Source organism: Anopheles ziemanni, chromosome 2 (genome assembly GCF_943734765.1).
Source record: "Anopheles ziemanni chromosome 2, idAnoZiCoDA_A2_x.2, whole genome shotgun sequence".
Lineage (NCBI taxonomy): Eukaryota > Metazoa > Arthropoda > Insecta > Diptera > Culicidae > Anopheles > Anopheles ziemanni.
The window spans coordinates 77606153-77625439 of record NC_080705.1 but is presented as its reverse complement, the minus strand read 5'-3'; the positions used below and the strand labels follow the sequence as shown (position 1 = coordinate 77625439).

General features: G+C 43.9%; 2 protein-coding genes across 2 annotated transcripts; one reads left to right on the top strand and one right to left on the bottom strand.

Annotated features, from left to right (window-relative positions):
* Nucleotides 1–2125: 2125 nt before the first annotated feature.
* On the top strand, nt 2126–3133 carry LOC131294434 (peptidoglycan-recognition protein SB2-like). Its single transcript, XM_058322482.1, has 3 exons — nt 2126–2453; nt 2520–2858; nt 2931–3133. Exons 1-3 carry the CDS (start codon nt 2156–2158, stop codon nt 3131–3133), a joined length of 840 nt encoding a protein of 279 aa, XP_058178465.1. The 5' UTR covers nt 2126–2155.
* A 636-nt stretch (nt 3134–3769) lies between these two features.
* On the bottom strand, nt 3770–4915 carry LOC131281787 (clavesin-1). The gene is made up of 3 exons (XM_058311138.1): nt 4486–4915; nt 4112–4422; nt 3770–4048 (listed from the first exon to the last, which is right to left on the bottom strand). Exons 1-3 carry the CDS (start codon nt 4913–4915, stop codon nt 3770–3772), a joined length of 1020 nt encoding a protein of 339 aa, XP_058167121.1.
* Between the last annotated feature and the right edge of the window lie 14372 nt (nt 4916–19287).

Below are 19287 nucleotides of genomic sequence, written 5' to 3'. Positions count from 1 at the left end.
ATCGCCACGCGCCTAATCTCCCACCAGCAGAGCTAGGGACTGCTAACACGTAACGGTAGTGTGTATTGTGAACATACGTTGTGTGATACGGGGCATCAGCTAAGATTGTGCCGATCACGACGTGTCATATAAGAACCTGCGCCCGCTACGCTTCGTTTCACTAGTGTCAAAGACTGGCTGGCGAATCCTTGTTCGGTTGGCGCCGGAATTCAGTGTGCGATAGTCACCGCCTCCTAGCCGTAGACCGGCTTCTTCACCACCAGTCCGCCTCGAAGCGTGCGGTATGTGCAAGGAGCGGCTGGCCTACTCCGATGACAACTTTGGACTGCTGGCGTAAGGAGCAAACACTGGAACCTCCTTAGCAAGCCGGGCCGAAAGCGATCCTTCGCAGACATTTCGCCACCGCGCGGAGGAGCGTTCCATCGGGAGTCGGCGGGCGGCGTCTTCATTTTTCGACGTGTGGTTACTCTCAGAAATAGTGCTGCAACGACGGGCCATCCGATCCATACCGATCGGTTTGGTTTCTATGGGCTAGCCAGCAAGCGTGCAGGTTTCACACCTGTACACACGAGCAAGGATAAAAGGCGTGTCATCGAAGGAGGCTGTACAGCGCGGCAGGATCAATAAACCACTACCACCAAGCCATCGCCATGTACCACGCCGGTAAGTTCTTCTTGCCAAACCAAGTGACCAATAAATTCGAAAGATCCGAGGAGAAAGTTTTCTAAGGAACCGGACAGCCCTGAGTGTTACAAAACTAATATAGACATAGCGATAAAAGATCATTCCTACCGAGGGTGATCTCGAATCTCGGGTGACCATGGGTACCTAGCCGTAGGCCTACTGCGATAAGATAGTCGCCTACTGTAGCACTAGCGCTGCACCGCATTGCATTCAAGTGATACGGATATGCGTAGTTTCCTTGTCCAACCACCAACCTCCACACAAAGGCCAAGGAAACGACAGAAAGTCCATAAGTTGGCGCGTGCTTGTGTCGTGTAGTACCTTGTGTTGATTACGCCGATACATATTCGGAACCTGGTTGGAGAGTAATTCCAAATCCCTTCCGAGATCTTTCGTCACATCGTGTTATGAGGATATGAGTCAAATCATTCCCTTCGTTGTTTGCTACGGTACGTTTGCGGTAGGTGGACGGTTGTTTTCATAGCAAAATGGGAGATTGTCACCTGATTTCATTTCGTATGACGTGGCTAGACTAGATACGGTGCCCCGAGTCGTTAGGGGCAAGATCCTTCTGGGTGCCTTGATGACGTCGTTTACGTTGCAAACTGTGCCAGCGGCTTTTGGGCTGCAGCTAAACTAGTTTGATCCTGCACACTGTGCACTGAACTCGATTTCAGTACACACAAGAAGATATAGCCGAGACTGTGGGTGGGGAGATAAAGTTGAAAAGAACATGGCAAACGCAGTAAACTGCAAATCTGCTTTCACGATCATCAACGTCAACAGGAAGTGATGCATTGCCTACTCGATTATCTTAGAACCGGAGTAGGCGATCTCTCGAAGAAAGGTTATCGGATCAGTTTACAAATAATTCAATGTTCTGCTGTACGGTCCAGTTGACCCGCAGCTTACGCTGCGGATGAGATACGATTAGCTAATTCAATAAATAAATTTATGTCATAATAACCGATCCAGTTGGTCAATCGTTGCCCGTTGCTGTACTATGTTTCTATGGACCTAATCTTGTGCTGACTTGGAGCTTTCAAGTGCGTGGGTATTAAATTGTAACATTCTAAGTTCTTGCCATCAACTGGTTGTCAGTTCTGCCCCTCTGGTCTGCATCGTTCGATGCATTTGCAGCAAAGAAAGGGCGTTTCGCGGCGCCGCATTTTTATGTCCCCTATTATCGCCTGCAAAGTTCGCAACGTGATGATGGGAAGCTTATCGCGTTGCGCGATCGATGTTTACAGTGAACTGCCATGACGTGTGAAGTCCAATCCAGTGATATCCCGTCGATTTCCAGCGCTATAGAAGTGGCCTGCAGTAGGGCTGCACTCTCAGAGTGTGATGTTGATCTTGCTCAACAGTCGAGCGTCAGACGGAAAGGTTGGTCCGTTCGTTTACGGAGCTGCCCGAGGGTTGCGATAGGCCAGTGTTTCTTGAGCAGGCCGGTGCTAACTGTTTCGCCCTCATGCTCTCTACAGCGCGCACCGTTGCAGCCAGCAACTCGAGCCGTTTGAATTCACCCGTCGCCTGGGCCCGGAAGTCCGATTACTACGATGTGGAGGCTGGCAGCAGTTCGGGTGAAAGCGAGCGCACCCCGCTTCTGTTCGGTTCCAGCGTGCAGGGACGCAGGTTGCACCGTCCAACCCCGAAGCAACTAGTCGATCCGCACAAGATACATCCGGTGGCATTGATGTTGATGCTGGCGCTGTTGGGGTTCCTGCTGCTCGGAGTGGCGATCGGTGTCTATTTGTTGGTGCTGCAAAGTAAGTACTTATCAGTTTAACCACCGTTGTTTTCATCAGCTCACTCCACCGTATCTCTTTTTGCAGTCGAACGTCCTTGGCCCGTTTCGCATCCGTTCTTCCTGGTCGAAAGGCCCGCCTGGTGGCAGTATCCGGAAGCTCTACAGTCCACCACCCTCGATCGGGTAGGGGTGACGGATGTGATCGTGCTGCACACGCGCACAGAATCCTGCGCTAACCAGACGGATTGCCTACGCTTTCTCCAGCAAGCCGAGGCCACCAGCTGGGCGGAACGGAAGGATCACATCCCGTATAACTTTCTCATCGGTGGTGATGGCGTGACGTACGAAGGTCGTGGATGGAAGACACAGCACGGTTTCGAAGAGCTTCCCGGACGAAACCATAGCCTCGTGGTGGCCATGATTGGTAAGAATACATCCAGTGAATCCTTTATAGGGCACACTGTTTATATTTTGCTTGTCGTTTTTACTTCCATAGGAAACTTTACCGATCGTCAACCGACGGCAGCACAGTACGCCGAACTGAAGGCGTTCCTGACGGAATCGATTCGTCGGTTCTATCTTTCGGCCCAGTATCGGTTGCAGGGAGCCGTTAACGAAACACTCAACACGAACGACGGATCGGCGCTGTATGGTCAATTGCAGCGATGGCCCCACTGGAGGGGACTTCTAAGAGTGTAGAGCACAGTCACAAAACCATCATGAAAGACTACTAGAATCTCCGATACCAAAACATTGTATTCACTAAGACACGAAACCATGTGACGATTTTATTGTTTTTATTCATTCCATTTTGGGTGGCTTTCTTATTGTAACATTTATTTTTCAATTCCAAATTTAATTCCCAACTTTTCTATTGGTTGAATTCTTCGGAACGCTTTCAAAGTATTATTCGTTGCTAGCGTGTAAGCGTGATTTCAGAATGTAGGACTCGCCAAACACCCAATCTCTCATCGGACGAACAAAATAGAAAATAAATGGAAAACCAAGTGTGCAAAACGTACATCGCAAAACCAAACAAATCTATGGATTTCTTAAGCCATCGTTAAAGTAAAACAACCATACACAAAGTAACACTAAAACCTGTACTAATAACTACGGAATCATCTGTATGACCTACAAGCTAAGTCGAGAGGGTTGTTCCGGTGTCTCTCTTCGTTACCTGCCTCATACTGGAACCATTCGAGACTACCCTCCCGGGTTTGATATATGTTATCACACTTCTGTATACAATTTGATCAGCTATTAATAAGGGCGTTTCTCCTCCTTTTTTGTCTTGGGTTTTATGTCCTCTACTGTTGTACAGCGTGTTTTTTTTTAATCTACCTCCAACTTTCGGAAGCTGCCAGTGATCGCTTCCATACCGAGCGCGTTCGCATTGCTGTTGTTGTTGTTTCGATCGGTTCCGTTTCGCGAAACAATACCGCGATCGGTAAGAATTCGCATCTTTTCCGACGCCAGCACGAGGTTCCGCTTGGCCGCCAACTCCATCTTCCACAGCTCAATCATTTCGACCATCGGCATCGTACCGCCAAGCTCCTTCGGCAGACAGGCGGGGTCCACCTTCCGGCAGAGATCCGGCACAGTAACGTGGACCTGGGAGATGAAATAAAGTGTCATAAAATGGTCCAATTCTACACCGGCACAGCGCAACCTTACCTGAAGCCGTTCCTTCATCTTTTTGCTGACCATTGATTTTCCGGCCTCGATGATGTACTTCACCGTCGACGGTACGTTCACCAGGTGTACCTCCTTGTTTCGCATCGGTATCGACTGTTCGCCCCACTTCATGATGCGCAGGAAGTCGGTCGGGTTCCAGCAGGCGATGTGTGCCGTCGAGATGCCCTTGAAGTCGCCGATGTGCACGAACCCGCAGATCTGATTTTCCGGATCCTCCACCAGCGTCTCGTAGGTGATAAAGTGCAACCGGGCCATATCGGAGCTGGTTTGTTCCGCCGGGTTAAAGTGATCTTCAAACACGGATTGGAGAATTTATTAGCGTTCGTTTTGAACCACCCAAAACCATAACTTACTGGCGAATCCAATAATCACCCGGCGGCCATGTTTGTCCCGGATCGGCGACGGAAAGAGATAGCCGCCCTCGAGCAGCTTCAGCACGCTCGGCGACATAAAGTCGAGCGTGTGGATCAGATGGGTGAACACCTTCCGGAAGTTCAGATACTTCAGTATCATCTGCTGCGCCATCGGGACGCTAAACTTTTTCGTGCGCAGAAAGCGCAACAGGAACAGGTCCTCGGTGCGCACGTTCTCGACGTCGCCGTTCTTCTGCAGCCAGTCGCGCAGCTGCTCCAGCGACTGCTCGCGAATCGTCTTGTCCTCGCGCAGCTCCTTGCGGGCGATCTTCATCACCGCATCGGTGACGCCCGTGTCCTGGAAGAAGTCACCCTTCAGCTTCTCGCTGCTGGTCCACGGGAAGTTCAGTATCACTCGTGTGGTCGTCATAGTGGCTTTGGTTTCTGGAAGCTAAATATAACAAGAACACAACGATTCAATGCATTAACATCAATATAAAAACGAAATTAAGTTGATCATGTTTTCATTGAAAAAGGAATCGAAAATTAAAGTATTGCAGTTTTAACTTAACATACACTGTACCCATAAAGTCAGTACACAGCAGGCTAAACCAGCTAAAAAGGCCATTTACTTTGTAAGGAACCAATGTTTTAAAAAAGTAAAAATGAGGGATTGTTTCTGGCACTATCCTCTTCATTTTGATGTAATTTGGCCGCGATACGACTTTGGGTTTCCGAGATATGGTCAAAATAGTGTCACAACACCCTAAACACGCACCAAAAAAGTGAGTTCACAGCACAATGTTTCATCATGTTTCGTATTGTAGTTTGCTTTTGCGTGGTATTTTGGTGGTTGTTTGAAGTTTTATGACATAAAATGAGAACGTTTTAATCAATTCATCAATGGTTGATAACAAATTCACTTCTTTTTTGGCCCAAAATGTCCAGAAACGGACCTCCTTTGCAGAAGAGGTCCGATATCATCCGATTACATAAAAATGAAGGAAAACGGTACAATAAAGTTGCTATTTTATTGAACTGGAACATAAATACAGTAGTAAGAGTGGTTTAGCGATGTGAAATGGTTAGCCTTCTTGAAAATTTATCAAGAATCGATCATATTACCGTCACACTGAATCGGATGAAGCGCATGATTGAGACGATTGTGGCTGCTGGGCCCAAAACAAGTGGCCAAACTGGTGGACAATATTTCATTAGAGGTATGGCTTATCAATCAGCGTTGAATCTATTCAAAAATCATGCACACATTTAACTTAAAAGCATACAATCAATCTAAGAAGTCTCGCAATAAAGGAGTACATCCCCAGCAGTGATGAGGGTGCCCAAAAAAACTAAATAAACGATTCCCTCGGGTTCTCAGAACAATGCAAGTAAAGATCAAGAGTAAATTTACTATTTTTCAAAGGGATGGTGGAACAAAAGTGTGGAGAAAACCCACGGTAGAACAGAATCCCGCTATACGCTAAATACCAAGGTGAAGGCGTCATAGTATGGGGCTGTATGGGTGCAAGAGGGGTAGGGAATCGGCAAATTATAAAAGCCAAATTGATCAGTATGTTAGCATAGATCTCATACACTATTGTTAACACTGTTTTGGCCACTAATATTGCGCCCAGCAGCCACAATCGTCTCAATCATGCGCCACATCCGGTTCGATATGACTGTAAAACTATCGTTTCTCGATCAAATTTCAACACCGTCCTCGTTTTTCCGTTGCTAAACCACTCTAGCTACTGTTGTTTGGTTTATATTGAGTAAAATAACATCTTCATACTAACTTGTTGCTACATTTTCGAACAATTGGATGATATCGGACCTCTTCTGCAAAGGAGGTCCGTTTCTGGACATTTTGGGCCAAAAAAGAAGTGAATTTGTTATCAACCATTGATGAATTGATTAAAACGTTCTCATTTTATGTCATAAAACTTCAAACAACCACCAAAATACCACGCAAAAGCAAACTACAATACGAAACATGATGAAACATTGTGCTGTGAACTCACTTTTTTGGTGCGTGTTTAGGGTGTTGTGACACTATTTTGACCATATCTCGGAAACCCAAAGTCGTATCGCGGCCAAATTACATCAAAATGAAGAGGATAGTGCCAGAAACAATCCCTCATTTTTACTTTTTTAAAACATTGGTTCCTTACAAAGTAAATGGCCTTTGTAGCTGGTTTAGCCTGCTGTGTACTGACTTTATGGGTACAGTGTATGGTTTTTGGGTACAGTTAAAGATGGAATTTACATTTCGTTTCACACAAAAAGTTAAATACTTTCAAGGATGTTTTACTAACAATTGGTTTTGATAGCACTTTTTTGCATACGTTGTTGTGACCATCCCAAATCAAACAAAATTCATTTTTATGCATACATTCAACGACCTTTGAATCTAAATTTTGCTATTTTGGGCCTCGTATTCCATTGCTATGACTTTGAAGGAAGTCACGAAAACGGAAATATTATTAGCATATTAATTTTCAAACGATCGGAACATTCGACAAAAAAACATCCCAACGTGTTTTTGACCCCAAATGGGTTTAAAAATACGCACAAAATTCACCCAGCAGCCGGTTTGCCAAGCCAATCATCTGCTCCAAAGGCCGACGGGCTTCTTGTGATTTATCTCTTCCGCGTGCCGGGCAGTCGGGCCGTCGTCGCGCATGACGAGATCGGTTAATCTGTCGCGTAAACCCAAACTCCCTAGGAATGATTGAAACGACAACCGACGCTGAGAATGATGTCGGGAACGTAGTTTGTCTTATGGCGTTCTTTTGGGAGAAACCGCGCCTTCAGCAAAAGGGGAAAATTTTTCGTTTACATAGCACTTTTTAATCGCCAAGCGAATAATGAATGTGCGACGTTTCGCTGACTCGGAGCTTTTTTGTTTGCCAACGCCAAACATCCCGGATTCCGGAATCCGATGTTGCCCTTTGTTTCCCCTTCCACCAGCCAGCCCTGAGATGACGCAGTTCGCTCAGTTCTGGAAGCATGCTCGACGACAATGATGGTGATGATTTATTTGTGGATGGGTGATAATTGACCCCGAAATAAAAATGATGTGGTTTCTCGTCCTCCCGAACGAAATTTTCTCCCACGCAAGGGTGATGAGTTTATTTACAAATTTTGTAAAAAATGTGTTTGTATCTTTCAAAATTTGTATGCCGTTTAAATTTGATTCTTCTTACTTAACCAATGAAGTCACTTTAATGTTTAAATTTCAAGATTGAGTTTGAATTGATTAGATTGACGCGAAATGTTTTGCCTTTTAATTTTAGCATAAAAGATCGTCATGTTTTGCAAATAATTATATGTTAATACATTCTCGAAGACGAAATGCGAAAAACGTTCTTTTCTGTGAGCGCCAATAAATACTGATTTTGGTCGAATTTTGCGCTGTTTTTCTGGCGAAGGTTGTTGCGAATTCTCAAAATAGCATCCACCACCAGCACACGGCAACAGGCGTATTTAAATGGACAGGAAGAAACTGTATCGGTAATACGATAAGACACATTTAAATCCGAAACGATCGGTCCATTAGCGAACCAGCGCGGAGCGCAAACAGAAACTGAACTGGCAACTGGCCGGAAAACAAATTTGGCGCCCATTCTCTTGTGATTTCCATCCATCAGCCGACGGTGTGCCGCATTTAAATGCCTCGACGGATAAAAGCTTTCAAAAGGTTGGGTCTCATTTGATAGGCAAAAGGTAATTAAATTCAACGCCTCAAGCGGAGAGTGAAGCAGCGGCGGTCATGGGAAAATAAGGCAAAAGTCACAAACTTCTTAGCCCTCAATTAAACTGTAGCTGTAAACCTTACAGTAGGTAGTGTTGTACGAAAACACACCCGGTCTTCGAGTTCATTGGAAATGCATCGTTAAGCATCCCAATTCCTGAAGTTCAAGCGATTAAGCTTTTGTTTTTCCTCGATTATGTCGCCAAGGTTCGTTACTTCCGATTTCGAACTCGCGCCGATGACGAGGATTTCCTTCTCTTATGTTGCATGGTTCCCTGCGCCCTTATGGGTCAAGTGAAAGTCAAGGTTAACTCTTCATCCTCCTTTGGTCGTTGCGTAACAATCAGACGAGAGTTTTTCTTTAACATGGTGCTCGTTAACCTGTAGCAAAAATCCGACCAACGTGCAAGAGCAACGTCGTTAACAAGCGGCCCACAACCAGGTCAAACAATTAGCCACCGAGAAGGTTCCGTCGGGTATCGGGCGCCCCAAAATATGATTAAATGCTAGGGAACCTAGGAAGAGGTGGCCGAGCTAGCTCTGCGGCAATTGCTGACGTTTTAAATATGACTTTTTGTGACCTTTCGTCACCGTCCACCGAAAAGCCCCATCAGACAACGATGGATGGTGCCATTGAGCTACACAAATTAACCTAAATCTTTCGGTACGATTTTTTCTCCTCAGTTCGCAGTCAATCTAAGTGCCACGACTAGTACCCGGCGAGCTTTGTGGTTACACTTTAATGTTGCAGACACATCGCATCGACCCCGCGGACCGGGGATAACGAACAAAACCCACTCACATGGCACACTTTCGTCACCTTTCTTCTCTCTGGCAAACCCCCAGCAAGCCATACCAAATACGCATAACGTCGCGCGAGAAGCCACAAGTCGGTTATTGGGCCACCAGACAAGTGAACCTGAATTAAAAAGTGTAAGTGTACGACAGACATATCGCCATGCGTTGGGGGATGAAACAGAAATGAAAAAAAAAAAGGTATTAGAGAGATTAACTCTCTGCACGAGCCGGCGGGCACAAATTATCTCGCCACGGTGTAAGAGGAACTTCTTGCGAGGCTCGTGCCATCGCCTCCTCGAGAGGAGGTGCGTATCATACTTTCCTCAAGCCGCCGCCAAACACACGTGCGGATCGTACGCATACGGAGGTGAAGAAAATTAAAAAGATTTCGTTACATAATCCCGTCGCTGTACCGTTGTGGAGTCTGCCAGGCGGACCAGCCCGATGCTGGATGAATCCTGATGGCGGAGATAAGTACGATGGAAGTGTTTCAATGCCACAGCGTACCAGCTTTCGTTACGGTGCTTATCCTCTTTATTCGGTGACTCACTTTTATCTCTATATTAGGAAATGGTGGAGGTGGAAGGTAGAAAACCGCAACTGACCTACGTTAACACACGTGTTTACGATGTAAAATATTGAGGTTTATTACTCAAAGCTTTGTTTAATAAACACTCTTGCTTCAACTCGCTGGATTTGGACAATTAGGTGAAAAGTTGCAAAAACAACAGGAGGCTGACCGAAATTATGATTAACGATTGCATTCCATAATCGACTTCGAGTATCCGAGCAGCGCTCATCAACACCTTTCTTTGCAACACGTGTTGCCACGGAAACGTGGTGGGCTCGCCGAAGTCAATTAATCATATTTGTCCGATAGCTAATCCGGAACGAATATTGACTGTTGGCAGGTTAGCCTCTCTTTGGCCAAGGGAGCGTAGATAATAACCGGCAGGTTCACAAAATTTGGGACAACTGCTGCAAACCCCATGGAGAAGCTTACGCTGCTTTCATGCCAGGTTCGATCGGTCCATTGATTAGCCGATTGATTGTAGTCATGGTTGCCGTATCGAATGGTTGGCCCAGTTGAGAAAAAAGAAAGGTTACTTCGGGGGTATCGAAAGGGCCGAAACTTCACGAACCAATCGCCATCGCTGGGCTCTTATAAGCAGAGTTATGTTCATGTTAATTATCGTAAATAAAGTACAAGTTTATTTCAAAACTCGACACCGTTGATAAATGATCGTGTAATTAATAAGGTTAAATGGACTAACTTTTTGATCACGCATAAGCTATGTAAAATAAGGGCTTTATATCCATATCAATCAATACTTTTTTGCTAATGTTAAAGGTAAATGATTGGTCTTATTTAGCACATGTTCTCAATTTAACTTAAACGAAAATAGTTGCTATTATTCCATGTCAGTAATTAAATAAAAACTAACTAAAAACAAATGGCCGAAATCTACAAGAACAGTCGAAATAGAAGCTAGTTTCCAATGCACCTGCATTACCTTTACATTTATGCCTCGAAGGACGAACAGCCTACGTCTTTTTCGATGCTTACTCATCACGATCGGTTTATAAAGCATCCAAATTTCATGTTTCAAAAGCTTAGTGTTTAAGCAGACAATTTCCTATCCCTTGCCAAGCCTGCCATCGAGGATCCGCTACCACATATGTGGATCTTTTAACGCCCAAAGCCGCAATTTCCCAACCCACGACCCTAAACCTATCGAATTGTCCTTCGGTTCGATGGGTGATAAAATACCTCTCACCCGGTTCCATGTGCTGCTGCAACTCTAGTCGCCGCAGTGCATAGGAAATGAATCAAAGAGTGGTTCCACCAGATAAGGAGAAACTTCGACAAAAAGCAGACGTCTTCAAAACGTTTCTCTTTTTTTTAATGTGCTTGTTTCCATTTCAGCAGCGACGCCCGTGAGTGTGTTTTGATTGGTTGCTTTTACGGTTGATAGCACAAGCTGAAACATACTTCCCTCCACATGCATTGAAGGTGTGCGGGTGCAATCTGAATTATGATTAACTATTGCTAACAAATCAACTGTAGAAATAACCTTTCCAACTATGAGGCGTGTTGAACGTAACAAAATTGTTTGACTTTCAGATTAAGTGAAGCGCAGCCATTAGGAACAACAGATGTAACAATCCGTTATCCGCTCGCGAACGAAAACAAACAATTAAGATATGAGATGCAGTGTCACAAGCGTGATGCAGCGTTCGTTGTGCAATGATTTCGTCCGGTTGCACCAATAACTTGTTTAAAATTTGTCTGTTTCCTTGTTTTGGTATAACAACCACCACCATGACGGGTATCTTTTTCTCACAAAATTTAAAACAAAAGATAGTCAATAAAATAAGATAAAATTGTAAGAAACCTTTTAACGGAACCAATTTTAGCTTCACTTCTCCTCGAAAATATTTCACATGTCAATAAACTTGACCGCGAATTTGACCAAAATTAATCCCTTCTGACGTGAAACCAGATTTTCATTTCGCACTTTATGCCTTCCTAGTGGATCTTACAAAATTGGAATCGACCACGATCGAGTAAAGCAAGTGGGCCAAAATCGAATGCGAAACCACGGGACGCTTTTTTATGTCGGTCCGATGCGTGCACGCGTTAACATTGACTTTGTAGCGATACCCTCCATACGAAGTAGGTTGGTTTCTGCTAAAATAGCATGATAAAATTAAAAGAAGATTAAAATGACGCATCACTAGTAGTAGGCCCGAAACCACTAATTTTATTCTTAAATAAAAATATATCTTTGACATTTTCTGAACGTTCTTATGGCTCTGACATATCGAGTTTGGGCCAGTGGTGAAGTCAAAAATATTTATAAGATGTACAAGGACAGAATCTTTTTTCAATGTTTGCCGGTTTTCAGATGACACTCGAAAGAAATAAAAGATGTTCAAAAGCAAACAAGAAAATCAAATAATTTGCTCACAGTATCGGTGCATATAGCTCAGTAGTTGCCGATCATGGTATGGAAAAAACAAGTTTCACCGCACTTCAAACACGACATGCAGATGAGAGCTTGTAAATGCGTCTTTGTTTCAGGCATAGTGGTTTCCGTTTGGAGACGCTACAATTAATAAGTCGCTTATCGAGATTACGACGACAATCTGAGCTGAAATTACATCCAACTTGCGTCATCTCTAGTTGAACCAGCATTCAAGTTAACCACATCATCGACAGCATGCGTTCTCATGTTTTCAAACGGGTACGTTAGTGAGATGTTTCGCCCGATTTAAAATCGGCCAGCTAGTGATTTTCAATCAATGAAAAGAAAGTAAAGAAATGCATGTTCAATAAAAAAAAAAACTTTCCAAAACGTGTTCTTTGACGTCAAAAACACAAAAAGAATTGGACATAGAAAAGGAAATCCCAGACATCGGCGAAACAGTATAATACTGACAGCCGTAGTAGCATCAGCAGTTAGAGGCGGGACCGGTTTTCGTTTTACTAGCAAAGACTGACCGCTTCGGAGGTTGGTGTGATCAAATATTTCCATGTCAACGTTCGCCGTAGTTTCCGCGTTGGTTTTCTGAAACTAGTTTTTAGGTTCAGTGAATCTGACTGCTCAGTTACAGAAGTTGAATCTTTTGAAGGATTTTATAGGAAAATTAATTCAATATTGGAGGGCAAACAAAAACGTTTAAAAGTTTGGATTCAATTATGCTTTTTTTGTAAAATGATTGTAATACTCAATGTTTGTTTTGTTAAATTTAAGACAAAATAAAGTATTTGTGAAATTAAATGAAACTTTAAGGCTTTAGAAGAAATTCAACCGTCCTCATTAATAATCTCAACTGAAATGTCACTTCTCGTGACTTGATGGCATCTCGTTGTCGTCGACCGTTACACTGTTTTATTTCCGCATCGAGCAAAGTGCCTGTGAATCGAATATTTTATTCCATTCTGTGAAGGTTAGCAACACTGGGAGCCCCCGTAAAGTTATGTTTTAGAACAGGAAGCTTGATCGCTTGATTCTAATGGGTGAGGACGGTATCATAGCTGCCCCTAAGTTCGCTTGCAGTCGAGCGGAAGGCATCTATTAATCGCTATCGCAAACAGACGCAACTGGGTGTGAAATGGACACTGTAATGTTTTCCCAGTCTCGTTAGGTTGCGCTAAGTGCAAAGGAACCGTTTTAAAAATCATACGTAAATTTGTTAGGCAAACATAACGCAGGTGCCCGTTGAGTAGGCTTCCTTCGACCGGTTGACTGGAGAAGGGAAATACGTCTCCCGCAAGAGACGTATCTCGTTTCGAAGGAAAACAAGATCATCATCCACGCGTGGAACGGCCCTAAAGTTGGCTGGACGATGGATTCATCAGAAGGGATAGTCCACTGGCCGATATCAAACGCGCACGATCAATGGACGCTGGAAACTTGTTTTCATGCTCGCTTTTTAGGCGACTTAGTTAATACACGCATCGCGAACCGATGCTGGCGTCGTTGCCCAACTGCTGTGGATGGGATTATTCATGGGCCCTTCACCATGCGGACCAACGTTTCGTGGCTTACGGAATCGAAGCCCCACTGCACTGCACTCCATCGCAAGCACAGGCGCTAGGCGTGCATTCCAACTATAGCGTTCCTAGTCCGTGGAAAGTTCAGCCTTCGCAGTGAAAAACAACGATCCCTTCCAATGAGCTCTCGCAGTTAGTCAACTAGCTCCATGATGTGTTCTTACAATTGCAGTTTCATACCGATGTCGTTATGCAACACTCACAACAAATTCAAAAAAATATTCAACCCACCGTTAGAAGCCTTCTATGAGAGGGGTTCGTCGCTTCCGAAAATAGAGTATTTATTCAGGGAGCGAGCATTGAAGTCTTTCGTTATAAATGACGTCGCAACAATTATTCTACTCTTTCTTACCTTTTGTGTTGTTTGTCGTGTTGGAAAAAAATTGTACAATTTTGTTTTCTCTTCACTTATCCTTTTTTTGAAGGGTATTCAAACACCAAAAACAAAAAAAAAACACCCAAACAACAGTAAAGAGAGTTACAGTTTTACAAAAAAATCTCTTTCTTCACACTTTTCACACGGTCCGTCCGTAGTTTAAACACATCCCAAATGTATTGTTTTCTACACTTTTTAGTCTCGCGTTTGTATCTGAAAGATATTTCCACCCATGCGGTTCCAGTTGCTTGCACTGTTCTTTCCTCCTCAGATGATGAGACGATTATTTTTATAAAATTTTAAACTTCCTTCACTAGCGATAGTTCACGTACGCCGGTGTGTAGGCGACAAGAGTGCGTAAGAACTGGTCCGAAAGTGCGAGAACTCTCGGTGTTACGGCGCACGCGCGAACCAGGTGAAGCGTCAAAGCGAACTGAGCATCAACTCGATCGCCAACTCAAACCGCGCGCGGGCCCTACACCGATCGCGAGACGCTACCACCGCTGTTCGATTGCGTTTCGTGTCTTTGCGGGGGAACGGTACCGCTTGGTAGCATAGCGAGCCAGCCGTCGGCCGGCGTTATGGTTGCACTGTAGCTATCCGACGGTTCGCTTTACAGCGGGGTAAATCTACGAACGAACGAATGTTGGGGATGATGACAACAACAACATCTGATGGCGGCGTGTTTAGATCGAGACCTATAGGCACGATCGTATGCGGCCCCCCGCCTAGGAGCCCATCGTATCTGGCGCGCTGTATCTGACGTCTAATGGCGGTGATTGCGGGCGGACTACACGTGGTTTCCCAATCGTAAGTGGTAGGCAGCGTCGAAAAGGGCCGGAAAGGAGCAAGAGAATGCCAAAGATTTGGTTGTTTGTGTTACTTTTTCGATCGAAATTATTCCCTTTCGTTTCATTCCAAGACGGATAGGAAACGTACATCATAAGGGCTGTTTTTAGTTTACCAAATATTTTATGTTGGTTGCATGTGCTTAAGTTGATCAATTATAATTTATTTATTGATCCCTTGAGGTCAGATATTGCATCTCTAAAATGAATTTAAATGCATGACTTATCATTCGGTTTATTCCTATGTCGTACTTAACATATGCACAGAGAGTACCATATTTTCTGATGTATAAAACTATCCGTTTCATTGCTGCGAAAAGTCAAGATGTTGCTTTACACGAAAATTAGTTTTCTTGCTGCGTGAACGTGTTTTTGTCTCGAACTGGATGGATCACCACTAGTGCTGTTTTGGAAAAAATCTGTATTAAATGTGCAGTTATGTGGAAAATTTGCATACACACGACACAGTGAAAGTCTCTCAGTGCCATTGATCTGTATCCGCATGGTCGCAGAGAAAAACGATTAGGTTGTCTGTTTCGTTTGAGTGGTTGTAGTTCAAATATTAACTCTTCATAATCTCTGGCTGATGTGATATTGTTTTAAACGAGGTAGATTTGCGTCAGCTCTCGATGTTAACGATTTTGATCTGAACCAACCAAGAACTAATAAGCTTGAAAAACAACCTGATTTGTTGCTCTAATATCGTTCAACTGCAGCTGCCCTTTGAGAGGATCGCTCAAAGGAACGTTTAATCTTTGGCGCTGGTGTCGAGTCACCCTCGAGTCGCGCACGTCCGGGATGGGACTAAGTGCCGTCTATCGTTTCGTAATTAACCACCGGTCTGGCAAGTATGGATCATTTCACGCAAAGCAAAAGGGCACATCGTGTCAAAACGGCGCGTGTGCCGTACGAAATCAATCATCCCATCGGATCCGTTCAGAACGGGAGGAAACTTCCCCACAGCTAATGAACACCTTAATGTACGAACCCCGGTGGCAGTGGGTATTGCCTCCCGTGAAGAAAATAACCAGTTTCCATACTGTGGTCACTGGCGCTGTGAGGTGTTTGTGTCTCGCTTTCTATCCCACCGGGTCACCGGATAGTTCGTTTTCCCATCCCACACCAGGCACCCTGGCCAGTTTGCTAGATCGTTCTACGCGAGACTCGGCCGAAAGACCCAGGAAAGCACTGGCAAAACCAAACGGCGTGACTCGAAACCACCCGTTTGCCCGGACCAGACTGGACTGGCGGCGGGAAAAGAGACTTACGTAACGAACAAGTTTTCACTCTTACCAGCCCGTCACGAAAAGCGGTTTCCACACCACGCGCAGATGTTCTACGGTGGGTAATGTAATTTTCGTACGATTGGAAATACCACACCGTTCAACCTGCCACGACTTGGTCAATAACTTGTGGCACCTTGCCCACGAAACGGTCACCAAGGAACGCACTAGGGTTGCATTTAACACATTTTCCATTAACGGTAGCTAGTCGCCTCAAGAACAGCCCGCGGGAGGAACAACTTGCAGATTAGAAAGAAAAGACAAATCAATTTGTTATGGATGGGGATTTGCAAAATTACAAAATATCTTTCTTTTTGTGCGGCGATTGATTGTAAAATGTTTAACCCGAAATGGGGCCATCGAGCACCGCCAGACCCTCACGGTATGCAAAAGTAATTGATTGCAACGGATTCGTATGTGGAGAGAGAGAGAGTGTGTGTAGGTTGTGGTGCCCTCCGGTTGTGGTCTTGCTTCATGCTTCTGTTCGGCTCGCTGCGTCCCCGAAACCATGGCAATTTCTCGCTAGTTACAGCGTGTTGGCGGTGGTTTGCGCTACGAAACTCCAGGCCCGAAAGCCAAACAAAGGCTGGAAGCAATAGGACATGCCGTTAAATTGGTAATTGTAGCCCCGCCGGACGGGCAACGATTTGGGATTGGGGCAATAATTAGAACATCTTTTTCGCTGTGCAATCGCACGCCGGTCAGTCAGAAAGCCAGCAGGCATGCGCGAAGGCATGGTTGACTATGGTCAGTTCGAAGCATGGCGTCCGGTTTCTGGCTATTGCCAACCATACGCGTCTTGACTGCATATGATGAAGAAACAACAGGTTCGAGTTACTTCTTCCACGTTCAGTGGCTCAATGGTCTATTGGCAACGTCTTTGTCTGTTGCTTGAGGTGTGTCCATTTCGATAACATCCATTCCAGTGGATTAAGTTGCACTGTGGGGTACATTTTGCTCAATAAGTACGGTGGATTACGTTATAATCACTTTGACTTTTGTGTTTCGTACAAGTTGACGAGGCATTTCATTTCATTTCGAAAAATAAGAAACCTAATTTAAAAGCAACAAAAAACGACATTCGGAAATAGTCCTAACGAATCGTCGATAATACACAATAAGGCATCATTATTCCAAAAACTGCTTTTTCGTTTGCATCTTTCGGTTTATTTTCGTTCTGAAAAAGAGAATCTTTTATTCTAAACTCAGAACCGCCAGCAAAGATAATCCATCCATCCATCCACACCGAAATCATCTCATGAATAATGTAGCCAATTTAAGATGCTTGTTTTTCTCTTCGTTTTTAATCGGGCCTTCTAATATGGCCGTTTAATTTGTTTCCGCATTTTTTCAAACCAACTTCGACCAATACTTCTTATCATGCTTTCCTGAATATAGCGCATGTGATTCCTACGCAAACGCTTGTGGCTCAGTGGTAAGTATTGATTTGACTTTCCGATGGCCTAAGGAATAATTAACCTCTCACGAATAATCTTGTTTTAATTGCATATTTCAGCCGATGGTTAAACTTCACCACTGCATGCCACTGGAGGTGACGCAATAGAAAATGTTTTCTCACCGTGCACTGTAGCATTTTTCAGCGGAAATTGTTACCCAACGCCAACATTTCGGTGGTTCTGGAAGCTGTCTAGCACGATTGAGTCCTTAAACGCGATGGGGTCATCAAAGTCGTAGAAATTTATTAACTTGACTGGGCTACACTACGTGCTGTTATTTGGGTTGACGCGGAGCGTCGGTGTCCTTTCGCTTTCGCGTCGTTTGAGATGCGATGCACGTGGGTAAAAGAGGATGCACGCGATCTCGAATAGAAAAATACACCTACCTGAAATTGCTATTCTGTCAGAAATTGCGTAAATAGGCTAAAAGTAAATTTTTAGATAATTTCAGTGGATTATATTTGTTAATGCCTTGTAAATGCTTCACAAACCGAGCAGGCGCAACGAGATTTAACACGTGCTTGGCGCAGTGTACTTTGATCGTCAAGTCTGTCCGCAGCCATGCGATGTTTTTATGCGATGTTTTTAATTTGAAAGTTGGTTGAATTCTTTGAATAAACTAATTCGTAACGTTTTATCTTGGGATTCAGAACAAAAAGTGCAGGCAAGTTTTAGGAACTCTGAAGTCTAGAAAATTGGAATGTGATGTTATGCAAATAGTTATGCAGATGCTGTAGCCAATCGGCTGGAGAATGGTAAACCAGAATAAACAATGCGACGGTTTATAGTTCATACATACACATGGTCGTTCCATTTCCTTTCTCAAGAGATTTATTACGCACAGCTTAACCTCGTTTTTTTTAAATAAATTTATTTCCCCGGTAGAAACTAATGAACTTATAAGTAGTAAGCTAAATACTATGAATTTAGTTATTTATTAGACTTGTGAATGTAAACAAATACGTTGCATTCAAAGCAGTGTAGTTAGTAGCTAAAAGAACAACTTAATCAACCTGGCAAGATTGGGCTCCTTGCGAAAAACAGTACAAGCGGTCGGGCTGTATGAGTTTATTATTTTATACTATATTCTATTCGTACAATTTAGATACCTGTCGCATATTTTTCAAAAGCAGCTATCGCCTTTTAGCAAAGTGATAAGCAGTTTTGATTGTTGAACGAGTTTGCGAAGGATTTTCGAATAAAATTGAAGTTTTCATCTATTTTCTGCTCCACAAGAAGTACTTTACCGTTTTTTTCAAATTAGCTACAAACTATCCTGGAGCACACTCGTTTGATGTCTATAATAGGTAAAATACAAACATTAAATGATATTCCGCCTTGCAATCGTGACATGACGCTTATAAACGTACGTTTCAGCTCCTGAACTGCTGATGTCGTAGGTGTCTTATTCAAACTAAAACCTTTATGTCCGCATAGGACACAATCACTCCGTCGACTAATTAGTAGGGTTGAGAAGATAACCTCAATCGTTATCATTTGATGGTACTGGCACTGCCAACACATACTTGCGAGATCGATGAGTGGATGCATTCATTTGTTAACTTCCTTCTAGAGTTGTGCGAATCAGATTCAGATTCAATATGAATCTCCATGTTAGAGATTCACGATTCACGAATCTCCAAGATTAATGAAACCCGGCTTTGCTAGAGCTTGAAATCTGACGATCTGATGAATCCTTAAGACACACCTAGTGAGGAAAAG

Excerpts from the sequence above, each read along its gene's own strand:
- LOC131294434 (XM_058322482.1), top strand. The coding sequence starts at position 2,156 with ATGCTCTCTACAGCGCGCACCGTTGCAGCCAGCAACTCGAGCCGTTTG. Across the intron at positions 2,454-2,519 it reads CTATTTGTTGGTGCTGCAAA|TCGAACGTCCTTGGCCCGTT; the intron begins GTAAGTACTTAT and ends CTCTTTTTGCAG. Across the intron at positions 2,859-2,930 it reads CCTCGTGGTGGCCATGATTG|GAAACTTTACCGATCGTCAA; the intron begins GTAAGAATACAT and ends TTACTTCCATAG.
- LOC131281787 (XM_058311138.1), bottom strand. The coding sequence starts at position 4,915 with ATGACGACCACACGAGTGATACTGAACTTCCCGTGGACCAGCAGCGAG. Across the intron at positions 4,423-4,485 it reads GGTGATTATTGGATTCGCCA|ATCACTTTAACCCGGCGGAA; the intron begins GTAAGTTATGGT and ends CCGTGTTTGAAG. Across the intron at positions 4,049-4,111 it reads AGATGAAGGAACGGCTTCAG|GTCCACGTTACTGTGCCGGA; the intron begins GTAAGGTTGCGC and ends TTCATCTCCCAG.